Raw genomic sequence first — 22,064 nt, forward strand, 5'->3', positions numbered from 1 at the left:
GGCATGTGAGATTTTCCCAGACCAAGGATCAGATCGGAGTCCTCTGCATTAGCAGGTGGAATTCTTAACCACTGCGCCACCAGGGAAGTCCCATATAATAGTGACTTTAAATCTCTGTCTGATAATTGCAAATACTGTGTCACCCTGGTGTTGGCATCTGCTGATTTTGTTTCTCATTAGAGTTGCAATTTCATTGGTTCTTGGTATAATGAGTAACTAGGGACTGTATCCTGGACATCATATGATATTTAAATTATATGATATTCCTATTTAAATCTTCTATTCTAGCAGGTAGTCAATCTATTTAGGTTTAGAACATATGTCCTAGATCACTTTTGTGGCTTACAGTTCAAATGAGTTTATAAAGTTTCTGCAGTGCCATTCTGGTCACCTCCCTCAGATGACAGTGCTCCAATCTACAGTCTTCACTGGTGCTAGCTCAGGAAGAGGAAGGGCACCAATTTGTCATTGCAAAGCAGAAGGGGAAGCTACGATTCCACCCACTGACTCAGTTGGGGAGGGGCATTGCCTAGTTAATACAGGGGTGGGAGGGAGGAGTTAAAGCTCTATCTACAGACACCAGAGGGAGGGGTGCAATTTCCTTCCTATTACTGCAGGGGAGATGCAGAAGTCAGAGGTTACCTTCAGGCTCCATGGGAGGTGGGCCCCACTCACTACTGAAAGGGGCAGGGGCAAAGGTAAAAGTTAGACGTTTACCTAAAGGCTCCAGGGAGAAAAAATGACACCTCATTACTATAGGTGAGAGTATAAAATAGGTTTTCACCCCACTGGCTCCACAACTGCAGTGCCCATCGGGGCTGTGAAGAGATGCAGCTTTATCCATGGTGCTCATGGCCAGAATATGCAATTGTGGTTAAAAGGTGAAAAGGCTTCTCTTCAGCTGAACTGCCCTTTTCCCAATCCTTTGGCTAGAGAGAAGGCTTTTCTTGGAGATATTCTTTTTGTCTCTGCTTATTAGTATTTCCAGTTTGCATGGCACCCACGCCAGGATGTATAGGAAGCAAGAAAAATCCCCCAGGGAACTCACTGCTGTGTGACTCCTCAAATCCCAAGGTCCCTGGTCAGTCTGCTATCTTTCCTCCATTTTTGAGAGTCTACTGGTAGGTGACTTCGTACCTTGTCCAGGAATTTTTGCTGTAATTAGTGAAAGGAGTAAAATGAAATGCATTTACTCCATCTTGCTCAGAACCAGAAGGTGCTATCTGTTTTTACATGCAAAGATAAGATGCACTGAGGAGTAGAAGGTTGAATAGATGGCTATATATATAAAATGAATCAAATACAGTAAACTGTTAATGGAAGAATCTCGGTGCAGGTATATGGATCAAATTTAAAATGCAGGTAATTAAAAAAAATCTATATCATGCAAAGAGAAGAAAAGAACTCCTCTGTTGAGTGAAGACAGGAAGCTGGAAATCTGCTCTGATCAGTAAGTTACGAGGTTAGCTGGAATAAGAGGCTGGTAGGTAATAACAGCCCTGTGTAAAAGCTCTAGCCAGATGTATGCTACTTTTCACTTTTAATAGCTCATTTTACCCACTGCCTGGCCCTTAGGCCTTGTCATCTTTGCATCGCTAAAAGTAATTCCATCAAAGTTAACAAGCATAGTGCAGGTGAGCTACTGAAGTACGTTTTAAAGGACACAATATTGGGGAGGGACTAAATCCACCACTTGAAATGAAAATAAAAGAGAGGGCGATTTCTCTCAAAATTAAATCTTTATTTTTGCAAAAACAACCTAATCACACAACTAATTGTGGAGGGTCCAACCTGAGGGGAATGGGGGACAGAGTTATGCCCATGATCCCTTGAGTTACGGCTGAACTTTTTTTTTAAGACATAAAGTCTACTCCAATATTAAGGAAAATTTTTAAAATAAATTAATTTTTAAAAAGACACAAAGCGACCACCTCCACAGAGTAAAAGATCTTAGGAACGCGAAGCTGTCTAGGACACCGATTCTCCTCATTCTCCTCACAGATACACACGGGACGTTTGGCATGTAGCAGGGAAAAAGCACAGGCGTGGGCACAGGATGGGCCGAATCCTGCTCTCTTTTCTGCTAACTAAGTGACATTGGGTCAGTGTCTGCGGTTCTCAGCATCTCAACAGTTCTGTAAAATGGAGACAATGAATGCTGAAACAAGGATTAAATGAAATGAGGACATAACGTGCTCTCTAGCCTATCTAGAAACTTATTTAGGCACACACTTTGTAAATTCTGGGGAGGATGAAATGAAAAGAACAGGAGCTACTCTATTCCTTTCACACACTGATGAAATTTAATCAAGAGCCCTGGGTGAGTGAAGCAGATAACTGTCCAACAGTCTCTTATATTTCCTGTCAGGACGGCACAGACAGGACCTGCCTCCTGGATTGCACCTTGGCTCTTCTGCTGGCTGGGTTATTCTGTGGCTAGGCTCTCCTGGGCCAAGGCACACTGTTAGTTAAGGCCGAGCTCACTGAGTCAGAAGCTGTCCTAGAAAGTTCACAGGACTCTCCTAGGTTTTCTTCTAGAAGGGCCTACCCTAAACCTACCTGGCATAAGCTTGACCAGAATTTTCAACATAATGGTATGAAACCTCATAAACAAACGCCTCTTCCCAGTGGCTGCAATGTAAGTTTTATATTTTTTAAAAATGGTCACCTTAAGTTTTTTTTTTTAGAAATAGATTCTAAATGCCTGAATATGTTCTTTGGTAAAATGTCTAAGATTTTTTTATTCCTGTTACAAAATAACAAAGAATGTAGTGAGTAAAACAGTGATTCCACATTCATACTGTGTCTCTCATTCGTACTTTTTTTGATCCTCACAATCCTCTAGCCCACATGCCTCTCTTAGTCCAACAGTGATGCCCCCAATTTACGCAGTTAGCTCCACAGGAAAATCAGCCTGATGCCCTTTTCACTATTCACAGAATCAGTCCAGAATCTTCTATTTTGGCCTGCTTTATGCTCCATTCTCTGACTTATTCTCTTTCAGCCCAGTTCTCATCCGTATGATGACTTTATGTACAGGCTCATTTCATAACCTGGGATCTGTCAATTGCCCTCTTCCCTGGCTCTGATTTCTGGCTTCCCTCATTAACTGCGAATAGCATTTGCCCCACTGACAATACTCCTTTAAGTCACGGTGCACAAAGATTTTGCTAGGCCTAGTTGCTGAACACAGGCCCTGGAAGCCAATACTTCCAAACTGGTTGACACACCGATCTAAGCTCTTATACCCCATCTAAGCTTTCAATCCATTCATGTTTAGGGACCAAAAGGGGGAACTGCTAGAATTAACAGACATGGCAGTCAGTTTCTGCCTACTTCTCGTGCAACTAATTATTATAGGCACTCTCCTTTACCTCTGCCTTTGGCTCAGCTGATTCATTAGAGGTATCAAGTTGCTCCTTGGCCTGGGCCATCTGAGTCATCAATCGATCCATATGGGACTGGATGTCTGCCAGTATCTCAGTCACATGAGCCGTGGCCATTGCTTCCTGGATGTCCACTAAATGAAGGGCTTTCTGCTCCTCATCAGCAATCACTTTTTGAACTTTCTTAAATTCCTGCTGTATGAACACCTTCATCTGGTCCCGGGTTACCTGCAGAACACAGACAAGTAAAAATAAGTTGGACGCACAAAGAAATGGAAGAGAACAGCTATTTTTATAAGTGCTAGGCAGCCCTGGCCAAAACACAAACAAACCATGGGTCTTATCTGATCTTGAAGTTTGGGGAATATCCTCTGAACACTGTACTTCTAATACTGTTGATGAATTTCCTGCTAATCTTTTTGCCTTTTTCATTTTTTTAGGAAGTAATTCCTTATCCTTCCTTTTTACTTTCTCGTTTCCTTATTTTTATACCAGTAAGACATGATTACTTTAAAAAATTTTAATAGATGAATGTATATATTTAAAAAAGAAAAAGAAATTCCTCTTCTCTCTCCACCCCAATACCATCTTCCTCCTCAGAGGGTAACTACTGTTAACAGTTTGATACATGCCCATCCGGCCATTTTTCATTTTTAGTTATAAACGTACACAGGCATACCTCGGAGACACTGTGGGTTCTGTTCTAGGTCACCACAGTAAAGTGAATACTATAATAGAGTCACATACGTTTTCTATTTTCCCAGTACATGTAAAAGTTGTGTTTATACTACACTGCAGCCTATGAAGCATGAAATAGCATTATGTCTACAAAAATGTATATACCTTAATTAAAAAAATACTTTATTGCTAAAAAATGCTAACCATCGTTTGAGCCGTCAGTGAGTCATAATCTTTCTGTAATGGTAACATCAAGATCACTATCACAGATCAACATAAATATAATAATAATGAAAAAGTTTGAAATATTGCAAGAATTATCAAAATGTGACACATGGACACAAAGTGAGCAAATGCTGTTGGAAAAATAGCACTGCTTGATGTAGGGTTGCTACACACCTTCAATTTGTAAGACACAGTATCTGCAAAGAGCAAAAAAGTGCAGTGCAGTAAAACAAGGTACACCTGTAGGTACACAGACAATCATGTTGCCTTTATGTAAATGGATCATGGTGAACATATGGTTCTGTGTCTTGCTTTTCTACTTAAAATATGTTAGCACATATAGAGCAACTTCATTCATTGTGTCATTTCTAATGTCTGCAGGATATGGGTATATACAGAGATTTATACAGAGATCACAGGATAAATATATCCCTTAAATATTCCCCTTCTTGATGGAAATACAGGATATTTCCAAACTTTTGCTTTTACGAACACTGCAGCAATGAATATCATGACTAGACCCCTTAATATTTACATATGAATTTCTTTAGAAACCTCGGGAGTCACTGAATCAATTTATATATATTCTAAAAGTACTGACTGATACTGCCAAACTGCCCTCTGAAAAAGATGCACCAATTACATTCCCACAACAAGGTGTAAAAGTAAGCATTTTCCTTCACCTTCACTGATACTGGATAGTATTAAGTCTTTAAAGTTTTACTTTCTGATGGTGATAATATATTATTATTTTACTTTGCAACAACAACTGTGCAGAATAAATAAAATATAACTCTAGGCTGTATTTGGCTAGGGTATGAGGCAAACAAAATAAACTATCACAATAAGAACTTCTAAACTCCAGTAATCTTGCCAGTAACTACACTTACTGATGTTTCCTCATAACCATGTTTATTTTATGAGTATTTTTAAACAATTATGTATATTGAGTAGCTGAGGCAGGAAACAGGGAAGAGGTAGACGTGTAGACAAAAGGACAGAGGCCAATAGAGAATTTTAGAGCTGAAAGAGAAAGAAGTTGTCATCTAAGTGAACCCCTTTCTTTTACAGATAAGGAAACAGACCCAGCTGCAAACCCGTAGGAGACACAGAGTTCTCCCATCTTCTTGCTCCCAGTCTGGTGCTCTGTTCACTATAACAGTCTGTCAGAAGGGATGTCAAACTGGGAGAACCTAAAACAGAGACTGAGAAAGAGAAAGACAAAAAGAGAAAGACTAAAAGGAAGATGAGGTCATTTTTTATTAGCTTCTTAAAAAGTGAAATAGGCTTGATACCTTAAGCAGCTTTTGTAACACTGGCCTGTAGGACACATCTCCATTCACACACCAAGTGACTAAGCGACATACTCCTCAGGAACTCATATACTCTTTGCAGGTACTCTCCCTGGTGCTAAAGACAAGGGGAGCGGGAGTGTTAAATGTTGCTAAAGTCCCTGCAAGCTCTTTATCAGCTTGAGAACTGCGATTTGTGTTTATTTATGTAATCCCTTTTTACTTTTAGTGTGCATATTTCAAGGCTGTTATGCTTTATGGTGATCATTGATCAGTGGATCTGGATCTTGACCTCTGAAATAAGTTCGGTCTTATAAGACCTAGGAACTTCTCTTACAGACTAAACCTAGGATGTTTTGGCTAAGGGATGAACTTCTGTGAATTCCTAAGAAAAGCTCTTCCAAGTGACTATAAATGGAGAGTATAATAAAAACTGACTCGCAACCTATTTGACTAGACATCACATATACATGTGATTTGAAGTTCAGGAAGCTGACATCACAGTCAGGAAAGGTGGCACTGCAGGAGGTGAACAAATTATGGTTTTTAAAAATTAAATTCCCTATTTTCCTTTACTTTACATAGGTTTTTCAACCTTTATTTTATGCAATTTATTTTTATACATATCAGGCCACAAATGAGAAGTGAAAGCAAAATAATTATACTCTATTAAACCTTTATGCCTTCTTCTCACTCCTGTTCTCTACTAATCAACAAATAGGTATTCTCCAACCTAGTTCAAAATGGCAAGAACAAACTTCTGGGTCATGGCATTCATTTAAATCCAGAGCGCAAAGGAGAAACTCCCTGGGGGATTAGGCAAGTGGCAGGTTGCGTGCTCTAGAGAAAGGACTCCTACCAATGGCAGGAACGAAACAGCTTTCAAAATTCCCTTTCAGGTTTCACTTCACCTCTTCATTAAAACTCCACCCTGCTATAAACTTCACAATTCTCCAGAAGCAGCAGGCCCTTCGCTTCAGCATCTACTAGCTGGGAGCCACTGACATCATTTCTGAGTAGGTTTCCTAGAACTTCTTCAGCCTCTGTCCTACAGCTCCCCAAAGGTGAGAGTGACCGGCCCATACTCTTGATCATACCACACGCGAGTTATGTCCAAAGAGAAAATTCTTCATAAGCAGAGAAGACAGAAGGCTGGATATATCACAGAATGATAAAACTGGTGATATAAAAAGTTCCGTTCCTTTTTTATAGGATCTAGTAGTAATTGTCAAATCTTTTTAAAGTCACAGAACTTCCCTTGCCCCAAAGTCTTAATGTAGAATCCCAAAGTATAATAGAGCCAAAAGTAAAACCACTCTGATTAAAAGAAAAATCTCCCCTTCCTCCCTGAAGTACTTCCTAGGGCACTGGTAGTGCTCTCCAGGAAAACTGCACAAGGAGGGACCTGGGTCTTCCACACAAATGAAACCATAAAGAGTTCGCTCTCCCTGGTCAATTGATTGGTCCCTAAGTTGTTAAAACTTTAAAGCCCTAGGTTATAACCTAGGTTATAAGCAAGTTGATATATCTTTGTTACAGTTGCATTAGGTGAAAAGCAGCTATTACTTAAACATAGCATCTTCTAAAATTACTTAAACACAGCATCATAATTTGAAAAAAGAAGTGGTTTATTTGTGAATGGTCAGACCTAGTGAACATCTGATTGTCTGTACTAGAGCTGAGCCCAACTTTATAGGTGGGGGGAAAAAAAAGGCCCCAGAGAGGTACAGTAACAAAGTACAGTTTAGGAACCAACTTTTCTCTGGTCTAGTCCAGTGTGCTTTCTGCTATAACACATTGCCTCTAATCATCCCTTTCTGCCTGCCTCAGGTTCTTCATATTTATTTATTCTTAACTAAGATATTTCTTCAGTTAACAGGTTGTTTCTTTTGTTATATCCATGAGGGTGTTATTCCCCCAAATGGAATCTTGGGATAAAGGATGTACATTTGAAGAGTTAAGTCTCATCCTATGGTACTTTCTTTATGCTCTTATAGTTATTTCTAAGCTAGACCGGACCCAAGAGGCATGCAGACTGGCACATTACACATACATAATTAAATACGTAAAACCTTGAATTAAGAGCTTGTGCTTAAAAAACACCACCATTCAATATGTCTGGCATGGACTAGAAGCCATTAACTCCTAGCTAGCTGGCCTGTAGGAAACCAAGGTTTTATTTACTTTTTTATTATAGGCAGATTATAAAAACAACAAGCATACTAGTTAGAAAGCATAATGGCTTAAGAGAGATTTGTTCCAGAAAAGTGCTGCTGAGATGAACTGAGCAGATGCAGCAGGGGCAGGGGCAGGAAGCCACACAAAAGAAAGGCCTCCAAGTCTGCAGGGACTGAAGCGCTCAGAAACGCTTGTCCTATCAGCCAAATTTCCTGCAAGTAACTCTAAAGGAGCCCATTCCAAAAATGACTGAAAAAATTGTGGACTGCATGAAACAGAGCGTGAAGACACTGAATTTCACCCCAAAAGGTGAAAAAGCCCAATTTTACTCCCCCTTGCCTCTCCTGAATGGCCACTACTCTGAAAGAGTAAAATAAAAAAGCAGGTAATGGAACTTCTTCAGTGCTGCAATTTGTCCTCACTCTCACATCACAGCACCCTTTCAACATGCCAGTGTCCATGGAAACTTCCAGGTAGGAAATCTCAAAGTTAAGGTTTCTGTATAGCCTGTGGATTTATTCTGGCATTCTACCTTGAGAGAGCTCCTTACAAACCCCTGCCAGGCTCCAGTGAGGGCAGACAAGGGAAGAGCTTCATTAACAAGGAGAACAGAGTCCTTTTTCAGTGGATGGCTGGATTCCCATTTACTGTGCCTTTTGCGTATGAGTGGAATAGCCACTATTTGTGCATAAAACAACTGTCCTCTCCCAAGGCTTAGAAAATTATCCAATAGCCTAGAAACACAGCAGACAAGAACTATGAAAAAAAACAAAAACTATGAACTATATTCTATTAATAACATTCTGAGTGATGGCAAACATTTTCCTGACAATGTGGTTAGAAGCCTGGACTGCTTGGGATTTACAATGAGGTATTGAGAAGGGTAGAGAAAGGGTTATTAAAATGAACATTTAATCTCTTACCAAACCACTTTTCTCATCTTCATCAGCAGCCTCTAAACAAAAGCAGTCATTTGTATCTTCTTTACCTCCTTTCCTCATTTGGTTAAGAGTACCATGGCATCTCTATCTCAGTTATCACTTGGTTACTTCAAGTATCCACTCAATGAAGTAATAATGATATTTACTGCTGCTGTTATTATTATTTGTATTATAAAAGACTATAAGAAATACACCAAAATGTTGGAGAGTAGTTATCTCTGAGTGCTGGAATTAAGAGTACTTTTCTTTTTTTTTTTACTTTTTCGTCCAAATTTTCTACAATAATGTCTAACACATTTTTTCTTAAAGAGTAATTTTTAAAAAGAAATATGGCTCAAAAAAAGTTAAGTCCTCAGTAAAATGTTAGCAAATCGAATCCAACAATGTATAAAATGAATTATATAAAATGGGATTTATCCTGTGTATGCAAGGCTGGTTCAACATTTGAATATCAGTTCATATGATCTATCATCAACAGGCTAAAGAAGAAAAATCACATGATCATATCAATAGATGCAAAAAAAAGTACCTGACTAGGAATATAGAACTTTCTCAACTTCATAAAAAATGTACAAAAAATCTACAGCTAACATCACACTTAATGGTGAGAAACTAAATTTTTCCTGCTAAGATTTAAGAACAAGACAAGAATGTTTTCCTCTCACTAATCCTTTTCAAAAGACAAAAGGAAATAAAAGGCTTACAGGTTGAGAAGGCAGAAATAAAACAGCCTCTGTTCACAAGTGACATGATCATCTATGTAGAAAATCCAAAAGAATCATCAAAAAAAGCTCCTGGAACTAATAAGCAGTTATAACAAAGCTGCCAGATACAAAGCTAACATGTAAAAGTCACTTTCCTATGTATACCATCAATGAACAAATGGAATTTGAATTTAAAAACACAATACCACTTATATTAGCAACCCAAAAATAAAATACTTAGGTATAAATCTAACAAAATACGTATAAAATCTATATGAGGAAAACTTAATGAAAGAAATCCAAGGAGAAAAAAAATAAACGTAAGGACAGTTCACAATGCCCACAGACAGGAAGACTAAAAATTGTCAAGATGTCAGTTCTTCCCACCTTGACTTATGGATTCAATGCAATCCCAAACAAAATCCCAGCAAGTTATTTTAAGGATATTAACAAACTGATTCTAAAGTTTATACGGCAAGGTAAAAGACCCCTAATAGTCAATACAATATTAAAGAAGAAGAACAAAGTCAGAAGATGGACATTACTCAATTTTAAGACTTACTATAAAGCTACAGTAATCAAGACAGTGTGATATCACTGAAAGAACAAACATATAGCTCAGGGGAACAGAAAAGAGAGCCCATAGATAGATCGACGTAAATACAGTCAGCTGATCTTGAACAAAGCAGCACAGGCAATATGAATGGAGAAAACAGTTTTTTAAACAAATGATGCTGAAACAACTGGACATCCACATGCAAAAAAAGTGAATCTAGCCACAGATCTTTTATCTTTCACAAAAATTAACTCAAAATGGATCATGGACCTTAACGTAAAATGCAAAACTATAAACCTCCCTAGAAGACAGCAGAGGAGAAAATCTAGATGACCTTGAATGTGGGGATGACTTTTTAGGATACAATTCCAAAAGTACTATCCATAAAAGAAATAATTGATAAGCTGGACTTCATTAAAATTAAAAAACTTGTTCTCTGAGAAAGACACTGTTAAGAGAGTGAGAAGGCAAGACGCAGACAGGAAGAAAACATACCTGGTAAAGGACTGTTATCAACATATACAAAGAACGCTTAAAACTCAACAATAAGAAAACAACCCAATTAAAAAATGAGCCAATGACCTGAACATCAAATGACCTGTATATCAAAGAAGATACACAGATGACAAGCATTGGAAAGATGTTCAACATGATATGTTATTAAGGAAATGCAAATTAAAACAACACTGAGATACCACTACACATCTATTAGAATGGCCAAAATGTGAACAATCACAACACCAAATGCTGATGAGAATGTAAAGCAAGAACTCTCATTCACTGATGATGAGAATGCAAAATGGTACAGCCACTTTGGAAGATGGTTTGGCAATTTCCTATAAAACTACATATGCTTACCATGTGATCCAGCAATTATGCTCCTTGGTATTTACCCAAAGGAGTTGAACACTTGTGTCCACACAAAAACCTGCACATGGATGTTTACAGCCTTATTCACAACTGCCAAAACTTGGAAGCAACCAAGACGCCTTCAAGTAGGTAAATGGATGAACAAACTGTGACACATTCAGACAATGGAATATTATTCAGCGCTAAAAAAAGAGCTATCAAGCCATGAAAAGACATGGAAGAAATTTAAATGCATATAATTAAAGAATTCAATTTGAAAAGGCTATTCACTATACAACTCCTACTATATGAAATTGTAGAAAAAGCTATGAAGACAATAAAAAGATCAGTGGATGTCAGAGGTTTGGGGAGAGAGAAGGATGAACAGGTGGAACAGAGGATTCTTAGGGCAGTGAAAACACTCTCTATGATACTACAGTTGTAGATAACATGTCATTATGCATTTTTCCAAATCCACAGAATGTACAACACCAAGAGTGAACCCTAATGTAAACTATGGACTTCGGGTAATAATGCTGAGTCAGTGTAGGCTCACTGATTGTAACAAGTGCACCACTCTGGTGTGGGATACTGATATTGAAGGCTGTGTGTGTGGAGGCAGGGGTAGCACGGGAATGCTATTTTTTGCTCACTTTTGCTGTGAATCTAAAACTATTCTAAGAAAAACAGTCTATTTTTAGAAGTTACTATAATTAAAACAGAAAACTAAATAGCCACTGAAGCAGAGCCTAGAGAAGGTCTGGGGGTGGGCTGGGCATCCAAAGGGCCAGGCAGGATAATTCTTCTGCTTGAACTTTAGTCTCAAACATGTCAACAATTTATTCTTTGCCTTCCCAGTAAATTCCAGACTCTTCCTTCCTAATCTTTTTTTAAAAAATTTTTTAAATATTTTTTCTTTTTGGATGTGGACCATTTTTAAAGTCAATATTGCTTCTGTTTTATGTTTTGGTTTTTTGGCCGCAAGGCATGTGGGATCTAAGCTCCCCAACCAGGAATTGAACCCACACTCCCTGCATTGGAAGGCAAAGTCTTAACCACTGGACCACCAAGAAAGTCCCCCTTCCTTCCTTTTCCTTTTTTTTTTTAAAAAACTTCAACACTTTTTTAAAAAATAAATTTATTTATTTATTATTTATTTATTTGCTTATTTATTGCTATGTTGGGTCTTCGTTGCTGCACATGGGCTTTGTCTAGTTGTGGTGAGCAGGGGCTATTCTTTGTTGTGGTGTGTGGGCTCCTCATTGCTGTGGCTTCTCTTGTTGGGGAGCATGGGCTCTAGATGTGTGGGCTTCAGTAGTTACGGCACATGGGCTCAACAGTTGTGGCTCACGGGCTCTAAAGTGCAGGCTCAATAGTTGTGGCACACAGGCTTAGTTACTCCGCGGCATGTTGGATCTTCCAGGAACAGGGCTTGAACCCATGTCCCCTGCATCGGCAGGCGGATTCTTACCCACTGTGCCACCAGGGACGTTCCCCCCCTTCCTTCCTAATCTGATTCCCTTTTTCTTTAGCAAATCAAAGATTTTTTAAAGCCCTTTTCAACTTAAGTTAAAATAGCAGCTTCCACAACTACTAAGCACTCTAGCACATGCTGCTCTTCCCATTTGAAGATTCCTCTATGGGACCCTCAGTCATCCTGGGGCTCCTCAGAAGAGCAGGGTTTAGTGTCTGGAAAAACTCTGAAAAAGGTGTAACTAGCTGATCCAATGAGTGACCTGCAGTGTGAAGTCGTTTGCTTTTCAGAAATACCAGGCTTATCAATGACAAACAGACATCATCACAACTTACTGGAGAGACACCTGCTTCAAGACCTGTAGAACCACCGCAGCACCAACCTTCATGATACTGCTCTTTTGGCAAAGTAGGAGGTGGAGTTAGGAGCAAGGCTGGATGAAACAGAAGGCATGCCTAACTTTCGCCTGGTTTCTGTCACTGGACGTTCTCTTGCCTTTTAATCTGTGACAAAAATAGGGCCTTATGAATAATAATAATGAAAACATTAAGAGCGGCCATGTGCAGGCAGTGTTCCAGGTGCCATCACAGATGTGTTTCTGACTGAAGCCTCAGGAAGGCCATCATGCTTTCATTTTATGGTAGAGGAAACTGAGGCCCACAGTGGTGAAGTCACTGGCCCGGTGTTACACAGCAGGTAAGCTACGGAGCAAAGATTCATCTCAGGTCAGTCTGTTCCAGGTCAGCACTCTGACAACCACTCTATCTAGTAACGTCCTTCTGAAAAGGAAACTGAGCCTCTGAGAATCTGGATGAGACCACCAGAAAGCAACCTGGCACAGAAGAGAGCGCTTGGGATGGGAAGTCAGAGGCTGTGGATGTCAGTCAGGTCTGCTTTTAGAACCAACCAGCTGCGTGACTTTGGACAAGTCACTGAATCTCTCAGGGCCTGAGGCTCCTGAGCTATTAAACATGAAAAGCTAAACTCAGTCTTCCTTTTATCTCTAAAATGATACAGCTGCACAAATTTTACACTCTTGGAATGAATTCACTAATCCAGATTTGCCTTTAAGCACATTTGTTGCTTAAACAAGAGGGGCCATGAGGGGACTGGGAATCTGACCTAGAAGTTGTTAGGGTGACACAGTCAAAATAAGAGGGAAGAATGCAGAATAACCCTTTTCCTGTGGCAATGCTTCCTCCTCTCTCCTACCTTTAACCAAGCTTACTTAGGAAGTTAAGACATGCTGCCCGATCTCCTCCAGCACTGAAGAGTCTGCTAGTCACCAACTCCATTTGCTCTCACTCCCGACCTGTCTGTATCATTTAGCACTTCTGCTACCTCTCAGTCTTTAATTCTCTCCTCCCACGGTTTCTGCGACCCTGGACTTCCCTGGCTTTCTGTTTATTGGCTTCATTTCTGAAATTTTACACACACTCTCCAAATGACTGTGATTGAAAAACTCCGAGGGTTTTTCAACCCTGGCACTACTGACATTTGGAGCTGGTATTTCTTGGTTATGGGGGGAAATGTTCTGTGCACCGTAAATATGTAGCAGTATCCCTGGCTTCTACGTAGTAGATAACAGTAGCATCACTCCCCACCTCCAATTATGACAACCAAAAGAGTCTCCAGACATTGTTCAATGTCCTCTGGGGACAAAACTGCTTTTTCTCTATACCCTCCTCCTTAGCAGCTGCAGCCCATCTTTGCAATTCAACTACCACCTCCATGGAGATGGCTCCTGAGCCTGGGTTTTCTTCCCAGGTCTCCAGTCCCACAATTCCTTTTGATGTGATCTCCACCTGGATACTTTCCCATTACTTAAAGCATCAAGCATCAAACTGAATGCGCTCCCTTCTCCTCACTGTTGTCATTGCTACCATTTTGAGCACTTATATATTAGGCACTCCTCTAAGCACTTTACATGTATTACTTTAGTTACTCATCACAATGATATCATGAGGTGGCAATTACTACTACATTCATTTTATTGATTAAGAAACCTGCCCAAATTCACACACACAGTAGCGGCAAAGCTGGCATTTGAACCCACACAGTTTGACTACATACTCCGCCTCCTATTCACAATATTATCCCTTCCGACTTTGTCCTGGTCCCTTCTCCCCCTTAAGGATACCACAGTTTAGGCGACCACCCAGGCTCTACACTCTGGAGTCAAGTTTTATTTTCTCCACGAGTTAATAGGTGCCTTAACTTAATCTCTCGAGGAGAAATTATGACATCTTTGCTTAGCGTCTGGCACATAATGGTGGGCGATGCCTGCTGACTGTCAGAAGCCACCGCACACCTGCCACCGTCTGGCTGAAGAAGCCTCCCCTTTTACCTATGAACACCCCTTCTTGCACCCCCCTTCCCACTCCCCCTCACTAAATAACTATACCCATTCTCTAGAATTAAATGCTACATCTAAGCTCCACCTGCCCCCCACCTAGACCCTTTAAACCTGCCTCACTCTCACTTGTATCACTAATCTGCAGAAACAAAATTCTAAGTCACAAAGAGTTTCTGAGTGACTTGAAGAAACCATTTAGGATTCTGATTCCACCTGCAACTTGCAGCAGGCCAGCTTTCTCGCCTTTCTCATCTCCACTTGGACCTGAATCCTTGGCTTTCTAATCCTGACCTCAAATCCCACCTTTAGCCTTTCAGACTTAGTTAACTATAAGCACCCTTCAAGCTCTCCTTCTCGGTGTTTAGACCTTAGGTTTGCCTTCTATAGTCTTTGGCTTGGCCTGTACCTTTGACTTTCAGAATCACATTCTCTCGGATAGGAATCCCATATTTCAGTCAGAACACTCCAGCCTTCCTCTATTTCTGCCAGTGTGCTTCTCCCTGAGATTACAGATTTTGGTACTGGAGCCTAAGTACTCTACTGCTGCTTATCAGCTTCATGCATATGACCCTGTAATATGCTTCTTCTGAATGTCCTCCCTTTCATGGTTTTCGCTCCCTGACACACAAACATAAAAACACATGTACATGCACACACACAGAGCATCAGAGGCTCAGGACTTTGTTTCCTAAAGGCTTTGTACTTGGAAGATCCTAATAAACACTTGAATCTGCTAATCAGCTGTGAAGTGGAGAGCTACTGTGTGGTCCAGCCCTCTGAGCAAGACACAGTCACAGAAGACTGACAAGCAGCCCTAGTAACCACTATGGCTGTGGAGCCACTGGCAGGCGTCCCTCCTCCCCCGACTGCGTGCTCATGCTGTCAGCTGTGATGAATTTACTGCCATGACAACCTGATGCGTAACCCAGTGCCATGGCACTGACCTGGATGCAGCAGAGAATCGTTCAGGAGGGATGCTGGGCTCACTGTGAATGGATACTACTGCTTGCTCTTAAGATGCTTCTCTCTGCCTGACCCCAGGGTGGCAATAAGGAAAGCAATCATAAACTTCTGAGCAACACTTTTCCTGCGTGAACAGAAAAAAATTCTGGCTGGGTGCCCCCTGAACAAATGTGAAAGTAGAGGAACGGGTCCCAGAGACACCCAGGACCTGTAACAAACAAGAATACGAGTGAGAGTTTCTATCCCATCTTGTTTTCTAGCTTTCTTTCCACCTTAACCTGTATAAAAGCTAGAAAGACAGCTTCTGCTTCAGGAATTATCGGTAGGAAGTGGGAGGTAGAAACTGACACTGAAAGCTTCAGGGGCAACTAAGCAGAAATTATACTATTTTTAAACTTCTTAGACTTGAATATACAAAGAAAGCCTATTTTATCTGCTGAAGATAAAAGCAATTTTAAAACAAGACTCACCCCTCACCTCCATTCCAGTTCTCTACCCAAACACCTTTCCTGCAAAGCCACAGCTATTGTATACTATAGAAACCACAAAACCAAAACAACTGCACGCCACCAGGAATACTCAGGAAAGGGCACTGAGATGTAGGGCTCACGTTTTCTGAGTCTTCTTTGCTACAGAGGGTCAGAAGAGTCAAGCTGGTGGAGTTTGTGGTGGTGCAGATTTCAGTGCTGGCTCTGCTAACTCCATGCTTCTGAAGCTCGGAAAGGTGAAAGTCTTTTCATTTGTAAAATAGGGGTAAATAATATGGTTCTCACAGATATTTTTGTGAAGTTTACACAAAATAATACGCGAGAAGAACTCAGCATCCTCTGGAAACATAGACCCATCAGCAGAAACTGTTCCGCTGGTCCAGACAACAGTAACTGTGAATATTTATTGTGGGGTTTTCCCATGGTACCCACTGAGCTCTCACCGACACAGAGCCCCAGTCAGCTCTCTTAGAAAAAGAGAATCTACCCCCTTGGGAGTAGAGACTCTGATTTCCCAAAGGAACACAGGAAGGACTTCCTCACACATCCTAAGCACTGAAGAGGATGGATGTCAATCAGAGGCTCCTTGCCTCAGTTTCCGCAGATGGCCACAGGCTATCAGGGAACCTTTTCTAGTTTGATAAGATCAGATACAATCTACTTCCATGACAAAGAAGCAAAGCACAGAAAGCGCAGGAAGGATAGACAGGTCACACTCTGCTCCTCAGCACCTAGAGTCTGGAGGCATAGCCAGCTCCGCAGCCTCACAATCTGCCTCTTATTTGCCCTCCCTGGCTGACTGAAACCCTACTACACCCCCTGGAGTAGCTGACAATCTGCTAATCTAAGACCCATAGGGCTTCTTAAATAACTACAGTTTCGAAACACTTTTCGGGCCGCCAAAAGCCATGATACCAATCATCCTCCATCATTTCTTATCTCCTCCTCACAAGTTTCTGTTTTCAGGGTACTCATTAATAAAAACAGAATATGGTTAGTCCCATTTTATAGACGAAACTGAAGGCTCAGACAAATCAAACGATGGAGGTAATAAGTGCCAGTATTCGGACTCAGGTCATATGGCCCCAATGTCTCTGTATAAAAGTAAAGGGAAGCATGGCATACTCAATCTAACTTTTTTCCCTAAAAGTCTGAACAAACTCTGTTATCTGTATACTATTTCCAACCCATCTTCTATAAGTAAAAGATGGGTTGGGAATAGTCAATGAAAGTCAATAACTAATTTAGTATTAGAAATAGAAAGGCAATTTATTGCCATCAATTGCCCTGTGGCCTTGGACAAGTCATTAAACCTCTTAAATGTTTGTTTCTTCATCTGTAAAATGGGGATAATCATGTCTAGCTAATCAGGTTGAGTTAGGAATTAAGGTCATATCATAGAATGTGTTTCACCTGCTAAAGAAGTAAACAAGAGCTATTCAACAATGCGTTGGTCGTCAACTGGATCCTGGGTTGAATGGAAGTTCTCTACACAACTACAGAGACCTGATGGATTTTGCCCTTTGGCTAAATGCAGAGTCAGTGGGGGCGGGGGGAGGGGGGGCAGTTTTCAAATTTTACATACAAGCATCTACACACAGACCTGGTTGACTAAGGTTGCATTTTGTAGCTTTAGCCTTAAGATACCAAAAAAGAAAAACCCCACATTTTTCCTTGAGTAAACCTGAATTTTATTTCCTAGCTAAATGTGAGGTTGAACTAAAAGGAAAGAGGAAGGAGGGGAACAGGAAAGAAAGAGGCCCTTAAATAAAACTCTGGGTGGTCTTTATCACTATTATCACAGTAAAGTTTTATATCTAGATACCCAGGCTCCTAAATTAACTGTCAAATACAATCCTGCACTGGAAACGTGAAGCGTGGCTGCAACGAGGGAGTCCTGACAGCTCCACTCCCTTCTTCACGTTGGCCACGTAATAAGCCCTTTAAGCTTTGGCAGAGAGTATATTATCAAGGCTCCTGTCAGTGCAAAGAGGAGTTGGAGCAGGGGGAGAAGGACATCACAATGTGTTAATTTTATTAAGCCATTAAAGCTCAAGCGCCTTGATTTCTAACAATGCTCCAGCCCACCAGGCAGCTCAGAGACCATGTCCACCTAGTTTTAAAATGCCTGGAGTCGATTTGTACAGTGCATCAATGAGGAGCTCTGGGGCTCCAATTGAAAGAGAATAGCCAAAGGGTAAAGCGGAAGGGGAGGGGGAAGTAGGGAGAGAACCAAAATCTCACTGGTGTATAAAGTGGGGCTACATCTCCTAATGTGTCTCTTAAATGCCACAGGCGATTTCTTTTGTGGCACTTAATTTCTTTATTTTTCTTTTAATTTGGCACCAGGCAGTTTTGCTAACTAGAGAGTTTTAACATAATTGCTCCCAAGCATTGATTTCTTGTTTCTATTGGGAATAATATGGACACACAGCTGCACACATTCCCCCAAGGCAGAAATATGTGCCTCAACTTGAATGGTCAATAGACACTGAGCCAACAACAGGCAAGGTGGCCATGCCAGGCCCACAGAGTCAGCCAGCCAGGAAGCAACACCTGGGGGGGGTCCTCAACTATGGAGATTTAACTCAATTTATTTGCATGTCATTATCACTCAAAGAGGTAGCAATGCCCCTTTAAAACCTGCAATCTGTAAGTGTCACTAATACTGGGAAGTGTTAATTGATCAAAGCGCAGAATCCAGCTAGTTATAAACAGGTGGCTTATTTTTCTCCACCAGTATTGAAAGGTCTCCTGAACTCTTGGAGGGGGTGAGGGGGAAACTACCCCACGCACCCTTGCCCTTCTGCTAGAAACAGCTAGCTGCAGCCACCACTCACAGGATGCTGTCTTACGCATTTTAAATGCATTATCTCATCTCATCCTCCTAACAACCCTATGAAGTATGTACTATTATCCTCTATTTTGCAGCTGCAAAAACAACAAACCTGAGAAATGGAGAGGAGGTTAAACACAGGATCTGCTCAAGACTGCACAGTTATCAACTCTGGAGGGTATCTGGCCCAGTGTGTCTTTAATAACTATAAAATACTGCCTCCCCCCGACAGAGGCTAACATTAGACTTCTGGTCCTCACTCCCGTCTAGAAGAGGAAAGGAGAAAGAAAAAGACTATTTGCTACTGACAATTCAAGTGAAGGGCTGAAAAAAGTGATGCAGACAGTAATCCCTCTCTCAGCAGCTTTACTGAGATATAATTCATGTATCATACAATTCAGTGGATTTTAGTGTATTCACAGAGTTGTACGATCATCACCACAATCAATTTTAGAATATTTTCATCACCACAAAAAGAAATTCCATATCCATTAGCAGTCACAGCCCGCACATTCCTCCATCTCCCTCAGCCCCAGGCAACAAGTCTACTTTCTTTCCGTAAAAACTTGCCTATTCTGGACATTTCATATAAATGGAATCATGCAATATTTGGTCTTTCGTGAATGACTTCTTTCACTAAGCACAATGTTTCGGAGGCTTATCCTTGCTGCAGCATGTGTCAGGACTTGACTTCTTTTTATTGCCAAACAGTACTCCACTGTGCGGATACACCACGTTTTCCTCACCCGTGCTCCGGCTGGCTGGTTTCCACATTCTGCAGGGTATGAATAATGCGGCTGTGGACACGGGGTGCAGTTTTCGCGCGGATGTACGCATTCACTTCTCTCGGATATACACCCCAGAATGGAACTGCTGGATCACACGGTGACTCCTATGTTTAACCTTCTGAGTGACCATACCATTTTATGTCCCCCCAGAAGTTTATGAGGGTTCCAATTTTTCCACATCCTTGTCAAATAGACAAAACTTCTTTTTAGTGGGAAGACTACAGAGCTGTAGTCCTAAAAGCTGTCAACCTTCTCCAGCTCTGCTGTAATTGCCTGGGTGACCCTGGGCAGGAACCTTTACTCTCCTGGCGCCTCAGTGTCCTCACTGATAAAGTGGAAGGACTGGAGCAGGTGGCCTAAGACTTCCCACTGCACCCTACATTTATTCATTCAGTCACGTGATGGGAGACACCCTGACCAGTGGGGAGATAGATGCTGTGAAACAGATAGCTTGGAGCTGACTACACGACTGTGTATCTGACTTTGCACTAACTCAGTTTCCATTGTGCCTGAGTAACCTTAGACTGTGACTATCAGGCCTGCCTCAAAAAACAAACTCACAGAATCTGCTTATGCTATTAGGAAGAAAAGAGAAATGCCTTATTCGGTAAAGTTTTCTTTTGGCAATAAGGGCAGATTGGCATTCAAGATTTTTGTTTCCTAAATTGGGGTTCAAAGATAGAAGTGGATTCAAATGATAAAATGTATGTATTTATAAGGAATAATGTTGGGTGAAAAAAGCAGGATACGAACTAGACATACATGTGTGTGTGTGTATATATATACACACATACACAGAATAACAGTTATTCTGGGGGTGGGGGGGCCGACCCCCTGACCCTCTATGTAGTTGAAAGTCCTTGTATGACTTAGAGTCAGCCCTCCATACGCGGGATTCCTCCATACCCGCGGTTCTGGGTTCTGCATCCACAGATTTAACCAACTGTGGATCGTGTAGTACTATAATGTTTATTATTGAAAAAAATCCTTATAAGTGGACCCACGCAGTTCAAACCATGTTGTTCAAAGGTCAATTATATATAGAATAATAAGACTCTTCTATCTGAAAGGCAAAGCACCATAATATTAATCAGCTTTTTCTCTGGTGTGTTTCAAAGTACAGAGTATTGACCGTATGCGTCAGCCTGCATACTGAAAAAGCAGAACTGAGAACTACCAAATTAGGTGTTCTGAGTAAGGCTCAAGAAACTTCAGTTTTAGGAAAAAGTACTGACAGTTGACAAACCACTGCAGGTAGCAGACGGCTGGCTGCCTTTTTTCTTTCTTCATTATAGTTGTCTGTATTTCCCAAATTTTTCTACAAAGAATATGTATTGTTTTTTTAACTGGGGGATGGAAAAGGGAGAAACTGTTTTGTTTCGATAAAGGGAGGGAGATGCTGAAGGAGGGTTTCCCCTCTTTCGGCTGTCCAAAAGTATCTGTAGAGGATGGAAAGGGGCCGCAGTTGTTCCTGAGTGATTTCCATGCTTCAGAGCCTAGATCACACCTGAGGAAGCACTGGTATTTTTCCCACTTGGTGTCCTCCATCCGGAGGGGGCACTGCTGAAGCACCTGCCTCAGTCCTCCCTTTAGCCGGGGCTAAACGCTCTGGAGCCGTCATGGATCCTCTGCCAACTCCCCGTGTTTTCTCCAGTCCTGGGACTCCAGGACTGTGGGCAGCTGGGGCTGCAGGACCCAGTAAGGGAGGTAAAGGAAGGGTGAGAGGGAAAAACAGTGAAGAGTCATATTGCTAGCGATGACAGGCTGTATGTACCAATCTCAACTCAGCTCAACAACAGCGTGAGGGTGAGTACCATGAAGTAGGATGAATCTGAAGTTAACTCCTGTTCCCATCACTTACTAGCAAGCTATTGAACCCCTCTAAGTCTTGGACTGCATATCCAAAACAGGGTAAATAATAATATTTCTTTTCATATGGTTGCTGTAATAGATAATGTATATCTATTACTATGTGCCAGGTACCATGCTAGCAGGGCTTAAGGATACAGAGATAAAATAAATATAATTCATGTCCTCTAAGATTACTACTGACAACTTCTTTTTATGTAAAGTGAAGAAATGGGTCAATAATTCTAATAACCTTCCAATCAAACACTTTTGAATGTACCAACTTGATAACTGAGGCATCTCAATTCTCTGCTTCGGATGGCTGAATAAATACTGCCCCAGTGACTACTTCTATCCTGCAGCAGGACAAGGACCAGCACAAGGTCTGGCTCAACCTGGGTGAATAACAGGACACTAACACCGAGAAGGCAAGTTAGGTTTTGCTTATACCCATTACTATTTGTACATGCAAAACCTATCATTTTAACAACAGTCTGATCAG

At 41.1% G+C, this 22,064-nt stretch overlaps 1 protein-coding gene across 8 annotated transcripts in view; it reads right to left on the minus strand.

Moving 5' to 3' along the window:
* Positions 1 to 22,064, minus strand: part of TRIM44 (tripartite motif containing 44) — a 133,880-nt gene that overhangs the window by 80,682 nt on the left and 31,134 nt on the right. For 5 of the 8 annotated variants that reach the window (XR_009055478.1, XR_009055480.1, XR_009055479.1 and 2 more), the window contains exons 3-4: positions 3,375 to 3,614; positions 1,049 to 1,155 (exon numbers count right to left, since the gene is read on the minus strand). Coding sequence is in view for 5 of the 8 variants with exons in the window: in XM_057749049.1 (XP_057605032.1) it covers positions 1,063 to 1,155; positions 3,375 to 3,614 (333 nt within the window). In the remaining 3 variants the exon portion in view is untranslated. The remainder of the gene's footprint in view (positions 1 to 1,048; positions 1,156 to 3,374; positions 3,615 to 22,064) is intronic. The other 3 variants (XM_057749051.1, XM_057749053.1, XM_057749048.1) reach the window with 1 other exon arrangement.

The sequence above is a fragment of the Hippopotamus amphibius genome, chromosome 9 (genome assembly GCF_030028045.1).
Source record: "Hippopotamus amphibius kiboko isolate mHipAmp2 chromosome 9, mHipAmp2.hap2, whole genome shotgun sequence".
Taxonomy (NCBI): Eukaryota; Metazoa; Chordata; class Mammalia; order Artiodactyla; family Hippopotamidae; genus Hippopotamus; species Hippopotamus amphibius.